This window comes from Trachurus trachurus (genome assembly GCF_905171665.1).
Source record: "Trachurus trachurus genome assembly, chromosome: 22".
NCBI classification, from domain to species: Eukaryota; Metazoa; Chordata; class Actinopteri; order Carangiformes; family Carangidae; genus Trachurus; species Trachurus trachurus.
In genome coordinates this window covers 14,843,323-14,852,657 of record NC_139907.1, presented here as the reverse complement: position 1 = coordinate 14,852,657, position 9,335 = coordinate 14,843,323, and the positions used below count along the sequence as shown (strand labels likewise).

Genomic DNA, 9,335 nt, shown 5'->3' with positions numbered 1-9,335 from the left:
ACTGTCTCATTTCACTTGGTAAATATGAGAGCAAACCAGTCTGGTGGCTGGTATCACTGTAGTTAACTTCCTTGTTTTAAATTTAACACATAACCTTACAAGTAAATGAGTAATTCTTCACATCACATGAAGAGAGATTTAAAATCACTGAAAGAAAGTTTCAAAGACAGTCATGCCACCAAAGTGAACCCGACACCTTCCAATTAGAAACAGCATTTCCACCTCGTGAGGATTTTATCCAAGGAGTAAGACACAGATAGAAATCAAAAACTTTATTACAAAAATAAGTTACACTCACCTCCATTTTACAGTATAAAACAATTTATTTGCAGGAATGCAAAAAACGTTGTTGGCCACCAACAATAGTTTAAAACTGCTAACATCTTTTTTTCAAAAGGTGGTTGTTATGATTTTATTGAGGGAGTTAACTGTATAGAAAACTGGGATTGACGAGCACAGTTTCCTTTTTGCTATACCTGGAAATAGAAATCATTCACTGCAGTATCCCTTCTACCACTATGTGACTATGATCCCTCACCAAATCATAGCAGCTAACGTTAGGCACACATGCTCACTGGCTGGGCAATATGGCAATTCAGTCATCGATCAAGATTAACTTGAAAGATCTTCTACTTAGTTGCTGTCTTGGGAGCTGGGAAGGGATCATTTAAGATTAACATGATCTTACGTGACGGAGGATTGGATTAGGTTGTTTAACATTATTCTTAAGTTTTCTGAAAATGTGTTGTTATCGATATAAAAACAAACCCACTGGAATAATACAGTGGCACAAAAGGGACACTGCAGGGCTTTATTTTTGTTTTTTCTTTTTTTTTTTTAAATCAAAGGCAGTTGGATGCCTGTGATGTTGAAGCCTTTACAAAAGTAACATTTTATCCGAAAAACTATACAACCAGTAACTACATACTCTGAAGAAGCAAGGCGGCTAATTCAGTTCAAAATAGGATAAAAGCAGGGCTTGTTCAGACTCATCTTATGAGATTGTTTTGCATGCCCAGTTTGACTGTTTGCAGTGTCAGAGCTGCAGCTAAAATGACTATATTACATTAAGTACATCGTTTTTGCGCTGCAGCTCTTGTGCATATTTTGTATTAAAACAAGCCCTGCTTTCATCAATATAGTTTCCCTATTTACAGTACAGGCCGGGTAGTTTAGTCCTCTGTACTGAGGTAGTCAACCAACCCTTTAAAGACAAGTTCTGAAAAGAACCACTTTCCTGGAATGCCTGACTTATCCATGCCAGGTGGGTACACCCTAAAAACCTGCAAATGTTCTCTTTCAAACATCCAGATCAAACGATTAAGATTTACATGGATATTCCGACAATAAAAATTGCGATTAGCACAAAAATATACAATAGCATCAAGCTCCTTTGAGCCACTTCAAACCTAAGAACTTAAAAAAGTGCAAATTCTTCAATAATTATTTTAAAAATGGCATGTTCAGGGACAGGGAAGGGGTAGATTGTAAGGGCAATACATAGAGCCCCGCGTATCAGGGGCTGGGTACAGGGACTCGGGGCAAAGAGGCTGTGGCGAGTATTCAGAATCCTCCGGTCATCTTTTTAAGGTGGCAGTTTCAGAAAAAAAAAATAAAGAAAAGAAAAGAAAAACATGGGGGAAGGGGTGATGCTTCTTCTGTAAGGCTGGAATATCATTGGACCTTTTTGTCGTGCTCTTTTTTTTGTTTCAACATCCATTGCAGCTTACGGTGTTAACCCCACACATCAAGTCAGTATCCACTGTGACAGGTCAGGACCGCCCTCGGCCTCGTTTCCCTGCTGGACCAACGAGAGCAAAGATATAATTAGTATAACAAATCCATGTTGCATGCATTCCCTGTCAATCGGCAAACTGACGAGATCATTGAAAGAGAAAGACATTAATACTGAAGCCAGTTTTTTGCAACCACAGTAGGACTCAGCTGCCCTTCTTAAAAACAAAGTATGCTGTGAATGACCTTTGTCTGCTGGCAGCAACAAGCCCTGTGGCTGCTCTGAAAGATGACACCTGTCAGAGATTAGTTATGAGGCCAATAAGCAGGTGTAACTCTATAAATTTAAAAGCAAGGTGTGTGTGTTTTGTGCAGGCTTCTCAATACTAACAATCAATACCTGCACCATGAGGTCATCCATAACATTTCCCAAACTGGAGTTACTTTCATTTTCAACTGTAGTGCAGCCCTGCCAAACATGTATGTCATTCCCCTGGACATTGAGCCCTAAAAGTTGAACTTTAGCCTCAGATATATAGAGACAAAAGCACAAAGACTGAGCTCTATTTCATTTTTTAAGAGTTCTAAAAGTCACTGACTCATAATGAAGTGAGCCACGTAGCAACTTCTTTGTGTAATGAACAATACTTAACTGGAACAGCAAAGTCAAGTTTTATTAGTCACTACTGTGTGACTAATGTGGTTTTACTCAATCTTGAGTGCTGCTGCTCTGAAAAATGTAATTTACCTCTGCTCGTTCCAGGACCTCCTCGCTGGGAGAAGCCGAGCCGGCCCCTTGGTGTGATAGCGCCACGGCCTCTGGTCTGACTGGCACTGCCACGGATTCCGCCCCTTGCTCCTCGTCCTCTTCCAGACCCCTGGAAGTCCTCGTAGCCATAGTACGGGTCATCATAGCCGCCCCGGTAGTTGTGGTAATCGTATCCATAGTAATCGTAATAGTCTTCATAACAATAATAATCAGGAGCGTAAGAATAACCTCCACGCCCGCCTCGGCCTCTGCCTCTTGTGGGTGGCGGCATGTGGGGAGGCCCGTAGTAATAGTAATCGTCATACCTGAGAGAGGATACACAAGCCAAACATAAAAATGATTTCCTGCTTTATATCAACGTTTACATTTGGTAAATCTTTGTGGGTCTGAGTTGCATTGTTCCCTCTTACATTTGTGTTTTAGCGGCTTGTCTCTGGGCTTTGCGTTCTTTCCTCTTCTGGTCGGGGGGCTTGGCGAAGACGATTTCAATGTGCTCGCCTTCGAGGTCTTTGCCATTGAGATCAGCCAGAGCCTGTGAAGTTAAAGAAAAGATTGTATGATGAATCTCGCCTCAATGATTAGTTACGTTAGGATTCATGTGTTCTGTGTCATTACATTCAGTGGTTTTTCTCCCATACCTTCACAGCACCGTCTCTCTCCTCAAAGTGGATGAAGGCGTAGTCTTTCAATTTTTTCACCCGCTCCAGCTTGCCGAACTGACTAAAGGCCTTTTCAAGTATCTCCTCTGTAACAGTGCTCGCTAGGTTCCTCACAAACAGCACCTTGACCTAGGGAAAGAAAAACAAGGTTCAGCTTTTTTACAAAAAAAGCAGAAAACACATTTTGGTGACATCTGCACTTCTCTGCTCTGTGCCTTACCTTGGCCATGACCTCTGGGTCTGGGTCCTCGATAGGGTCGGCCCATTCCACGGTGACCACATTTCCCCATACTTTCACCTTGCCGCTCATCAGCCTGCGCCGGGCCTGAGCTGCTGTTTTGTGGTCTTCATACTCAAGGAAGCAAAAGCCCCTATTCTTCTTCTTGTCGTCTGGCTGGTGGTACAATATGACATCGTTTAGACCCTCTGTAGAAAACAGAAACAGGAGAGGGGTGGAGAAAAAACAGCAGGTGATTAAGTGGCTTTAATCAGTATATTAAAAAAAAACAATCTCAAATCAATGACCTGTCAATAATCTGCCATTAGTTACCAAAAAAAAGGAAGATGGGAACATAATGTAAAAGGAAATCTGAAAGGATTAAAGAAACTATTGATAAAATTGTTTCACTTCAGTGTTAAAGCAGAAGTACTGAGAAATTATGACTTAAGAAGTTTTCCGGTCACTCTGAGACCCAACCATGAGACCAAAAAAAAAAAAAAAAACTATATTTGCTTTGTTTAGTGTCCAGTCAGATCTTAGCGGTAAGCCATCATAGTAACGTGAGTCACTCCAGCACAGTAATGAAGTCATCATTTGGACACAACCTGGAAAAAACCTTAATTAACCTTTAAAGCTTCACCCACTCATTCTTGCATTACAAATCTTGTATGCAGAGCAAATCTAATCTAAATAGTAGGTTATGAAGCTGTTGATCGAATCACAGACATCAAGGGATGGCAATGACTCACCTGTAACTTTAGCGAATTCTTCAACAATCTGCTCTTTTGTTTTACTCTTGGGGATGGAGCCAACAAACAGTCTATTATTGGCCACAGAGATGCACACGCCGATATGTTTACCCGGTCGGATTTCATTGTTGTTGCACTGCGGAAGGATGAAGGATCATTTAAGTAAGGGACCAAAAAGAGAGGCAAGAGAGCCTACAGATTAGAGCCTAGGTCAACTCTATGTGCGTGTCATTCACATCTTTGTCTACTATCACAACATATTTCACATCCCTCTTTACGTTTTAAATACCATTAGCATATTCTATACTTCAGAGGGTTACTTTGTTGTTTTGTTCAAAATCTATTATCGCATGTTTTGACTAACAACTCCATCAGACGACTTCTCTTTCTGGCCACAAGTGCAGTAGAGTCAACTTACCAATTTGACAGCCTGCTGTGCAGCTTCTTTAGTGCAGAAAGTGACAAAGGCGTAGCCTCTGTTCAGGCCACTCAGAGGATCCATCATCAGGCGCAAGTCCCAGATGGGGCCAGCTTTCTCAAACAGCGGAACCAGCTCATCCTCAAAAAGGTCTCTGGGGATTTTGCCTACAAATATCTGCCAGGTTGAGCAGAAAGATTACAATGTATGAGAGACACTCTTTGGTCTGATTTTTAAGGTGAAAACAAGAGATTGGTGGCGTTTAGGAGAAAGGTATCCAGTCAGTTCTTAGCGGTAAACTATCAGTGTAACCAAGGTTACTATATAAGATATTCAAGTTTCATCATTTGGACACCATTGTTTTTTAAGGATTTAGACCAACCGACTTACAGCTACTAAAATGTCCACTACACTTGCAGTGTTATTAAAACGGTGTAACACAGGTTTCGTACCTCAGTACCGATGGTGGGCTGTGCCCCTGAGTGGGCGGACTCTGGTGGGGGACCTCCGTACTTCCTCTGGCCTGTTGTTACATCAAGTGTGTAGCCAGTCCTCTCCAGCAAAGCCTGGAAATCAGAAAACATGGCAATATTGAAAAAGACATCGTTTACTCAACAGGCAGGAATATGCCACGTGTTTAACTTGTTATCTGGGTAATAGAGTTAAGGTGTATTTTTGCATTCAAAGACACTGCATCAGTATTCACGTCTATCAGGTATAATGTCAATTGCAATATAATATTAAAATAAAGTATCAGTTCTTACTTTGATTTTGGCTTCATCTGGTCCTTTATTGGTGTCTGACACTTTGGTCCCTTGTTTCTCTCTCTGTCTGTACGTCTTCATCACGCCACAAAGAAAGGCACTTTTGTTCTGAAACAGAAAAAAAGTACCAATTAAAATGTCATCATTAAGACAACTTCTGATTATCTACTCAACACAAAAAAGTCTGTTCTGCAAGAGTCCATCTTTAAGATAAGACCACTGACAATCAAAAGTTAATAGTGCAATCACAGCTCAACTACATATTGTTGTTTTCCATCACTTAACAGAGAAAGAGAAATCATCCACTGTGTTCAAGTATGACACGCCAACCATTCAACATGCATACCTGAACATGTGAGAGGTCGCTGTCCTTGAATTGCAAGAGGACTTGCAGAGCACCTTCCTCGTTGAATTCTTTCAGAGCCTCAATCGCTCGATCATCTAAGTCACTGTGTGACACCAAACCTGGAGGAAGGGGGACAACAGAGAAAGAAATGATGAGCTACCAACAAGAAAGGCAAAGTTTTCATCTACTTTGTCACTCAAGGACAGAAATTACAGCACTGGGAGGAGATTATTTACATGAGCTATTTTGAGTAATTTATACTTTTTTAAATAGTGTAATATACAATAAGGGGAGGGGTGAAGGCTTGGTCTAATGGAACTATTCAGTAGTCACTCTGCACTTTACTCTCCAAACACCGCGTTTTTGCAGAACTAATCACAACAGATGTGACAGTGCAACTTGATATGCCAGTGCCCCTCTATACTGTGACTGGGAGTTTCTAATGAGCCAGTCTGCATTCTCCTCTGTGGATGGGCCGTCACCTGTCCCAGGCAGCCACACACCAGACAGCTGCTGCCATTGTTTCTGCCGCAGTTCCATCTGGCTGGAAAGGCCAGACCAGTACTTTTCTAGATCTGACCGCCCAAACAAGTCCTAAAATGACCCCCCGAATTTTGTCACTGCAGCTCACCTAGTACAAACTTCTGTAAACCTGACCAGAGTGACTGATAAAAGCTGTGGCTGACATCATACTTAGACCCACTTCTCCTTCTGCAATGACTTAATGGGATGGGAGAAAAATTCTTAGAAATGAGACTTAACAGGCTCACAATGATACTCCCAGGACAAGACAATTCATTCACTGTGACACCAGTTCTCATGCAACCATGTTGGGAATGCAAATGCTGCAATCACATACACATTTTCACACCAGTAATGTGTAATTTTATATTTTGTAGCACTGCAGTACCCATTTTGGTAGGAAACCACAAAAAGTTGCTTCAGGATCCCAATTCCCCCATTCAAAAAGGTGATAAAATGACAATACATGCAAGAAATTGATAAACATAAAAAAAATTTGCATATTTGAATATGCAAGTATATTCATTGTGCCTTACCTGCTATGTAAATTTCATCTAGTTTTTCAGCAACTTTCTGTGGTAAACCAGCTTCTAATAAAGTCTGGAAGTGCTCAGAATGGGTAACTGCAGCAGAGGTGTCCATTGGTTCTTCTGGACCATTTCCATTAATATGTTCTGTGGCCATGTCTCCAGAAATCTGTGTAAATGCAATGAGCCAAATTAATCCTGGATCAAGGGCAAGACTTGGGATGTGTTCAGGAGAGTGCAAAGTCTTAGACATGTCAGACAAATCATTAAATAAACAGTTTAACCATTTATGATCTTGATTACAGAATGGCTTTCACATCATTTAGTGCAAATGATCAAAAACAGGGAATTTTGCAGTGCGCAAAACGAGTTATCAGCGTTGTTTAAAGTCTAGAGACTTTTTCACAATCCTGACTTAAACACTTGCAGCTCTCAGCTTGCATGAGGTAGAAACCAAAAAACCTGCATAGAAGCAGTTGACACAGATGTTTGAACATTGAGCTCAAAACAGACAATGCACATACTCAATCCCCCACAGAAATCAATTAAATGACATCTTGTAAGAACTGTGAAACTATCAGGTTTGTGTCCATGTGGCAGTATTTTCCACTCTGGCTTGGTCTGGGCTCAGAAGTTTCTGTAAACGGAGCCAAGAGTTCACTTGCTAAACGCCTGTATCTCAGACCTCTTGATCTCTGCTGGTTCAGACGCCTTGTTTGCTTTGGTCTCTAAATTACAAGTTAGCTTACCTTCTAGATAGCCGATACACGTGCTCCATCTGAGAGTGAGCCCCAATTTCCGGTGGCTGACCAGTTAGCAAGTATTCACCATTTAGCATTTCGTTTATTGACACATTGGCAGCACATATTGTTACCGAGTGGTATATACTCTTATCAGCTTCATCACAAACCAAACAATGACTTATTTTTTGTTTGTTCTGCTAGTGTGGCAATAGCTCGTCCAGAGCAGCTATCTAACTCTTCTCTAGCCACATTAACTGCATCCGGCAACGCTGGACTCAGCAAAACGTGGATGACAAACTTATGTTTTGGCCTAACGTTAACTCAGCTACCATTACCCTAAGCTAATATTAGCTGAAAGAAAACCATGCAAACGATACCGCGTAGTGCCCTGCAAATCAATCACATTATATCGGTAAGCACGTGCTTTCTCATTGGATAAAACGTCCCCACGTTTGTTACAAGTAACCGTTTGCCCCCTTCGCACAAAAACGAGCCTCCAGTTTTCAATCTATGATTAACAATTTCTTTGAATTAATTATTCTATCCTCCGTTTGTGACAACGTTAGATTTAGCGGGGAGGGACTGACTCGCACACGTTGAGGCTAGCTAACTAGCGGGCTAGTTTGCACAGCTAATGTTACAGCAGCCAAGCTAACTTAAGGCTCTTCATCGGTACAATAACATGACGCGCTAGTATGCACTTTCTTTGGACGCGCCTGTCTTTTCTGTTTCACTAGGCAAGAAGAGTGTCGGCTAGTGCAGCAATAACGCCGGATTGCAAATTCTTGCCAAGATAATTAGCTTTTGCCAGCGAGCTGCTGTTAGCATACAATGACAATGAACATGTCAATTCCACGATCTGTCAAAATAGGCTAGCTTCAGTTAGCATGCTAATTAGGACGGAATTTCAGTGAGGCCATTGTTATATCGTCATTTGTCGGTGCCGACCTCACAAATTGACAAATCGACTACTTTTAAATCTCATTAGACCCATCGAGGCCTTGTGAGCTAGAGGTTTAGCCTGCTAGATGCGTGGTTTGTCAACGTGCCGCCACATAGGAAGAGTCCATTTTCAAAAAGCCGGTCTGGAGAAGTCGTTCCCAACCACCACCAGTTTCCACATTGTTTGAAACAGCACCGCACGATACAGACTTTTTAAGCAAACAATTAAGCAATAATCACGTGACCAATTAGTAGCATTCGCCCTACCTGCCGCTGGCTCACCAACGCGTATGGTGTTGATTATTTAGGAAGATAAATGTGATATTTAAAAGACAGAAAAAGTGTAAAACTCCCGGCACTGGTCCGGCTTCAGTCATTCACTCTTGATGATGTAAAATGGCTGCCACGTTCACGCCTCGAGTTTTGTCTCGTCGATGGGGTTTCTTGGACAGCCCTGCACGGGCTTGCCTTGTATGCATTTTACAGTAGAGCAGCAGGTCATCCGCTGCATCCATCACCATTACTGACGATGAGGAGTTGCACCGCAACTGCTCTGTTTATGACACGGATACAAATGTTGGCGTACAGAAAAACAGAAACATGAAAGCATCACAATAAACAACGAGACTATAAACCAGTGCTAAACTTATTTAAAAGTAAATAATAATGAAATAAAACAAGGGATGATCACAATGAGATCAAATATTAGGCTATTAATAATTTACTAATAGCCTATATTCAAATACACCCATTTATAAATCATAATTATAATAGAAACAAGAGGAGGAGAAAGACAAATTTAACATTTTACAAATATTCTTACATATTACATATGAAATGCGAATTCGTTTAATTTATTACTGCATACATTGAATCTGAGGCCAGGGCTTGTAGGCTACCGCATGTGCCTTACAGTAGCATACAGTGACTGCTTGACTGGGG

General features: G+C 41.3%; 1 protein-coding gene across 2 annotated transcripts; it reads right to left on the bottom strand.

Moving 5' to 3' along the window:
- Positions 1–257: 257 nt before the first annotated feature.
- LOC311006054 (heterogeneous nuclear ribonucleoprotein Q-like) lies at positions 258–8,880 on the bottom strand. 2 transcript variants are annotated; one of them, XM_083998690.1, is made up of 12 exons: positions 8,661–8,880; positions 6,718–6,877; positions 5,660–5,778; positions 5,314–5,421; positions 5,002–5,115; positions 4,550–4,726; positions 4,132–4,267; positions 3,383–3,588; positions 3,142–3,291; positions 2,914–3,035; positions 2,483–2,808; positions 258–1,801 (listed from the first exon to the last, which is right to left on the bottom strand). In XM_083998690.1, exons 2-12 carry the CDS (start codon positions 6,863–6,865, stop codon positions 1,773–1,775), a joined length of 1,635 nt encoding a protein of 544 aa, XP_083854816.1. In that variant the 5' UTR covers positions 6,866–6,877; positions 8,661–8,880; the 3' UTR covers positions 258–1,772. The 2 variants fall into 2 exon arrangements, with proteins under 2 accessions (XP_083854816.1, XP_083854817.1); XM_083998691.1 differs by lacking the exon at positions 6,718–6,877 and having other exon boundaries at positions 8,661–8,784.
- Positions 8,881–9,335: the final 455 nt, after the last annotated feature.

Bases quoted from the DNA above. Each gene is read 5' to 3' on its own strand.
- LOC311006054 (XM_083998690.1), bottom strand. From the start codon at position 6,865: ATGGCCACAGAACATATTAATGGAAATGGTCCAGAAGAACCAATGGAC. The intron at 5,779-6,717 runs GTAAGGCACAAT...CCCTTCCTCCAG, and splicing joins AGATGAAATTTACATAGCAG to GTTTGGTGTCACACAGTGAC. The intron at 3,292-3,382 runs GTAAGGCACAGA...TTCTTTCCCTAG, and splicing joins ACCCAGAGGTCATGGCCAAG to GTCAAGGTGCTGTTTGTGAG.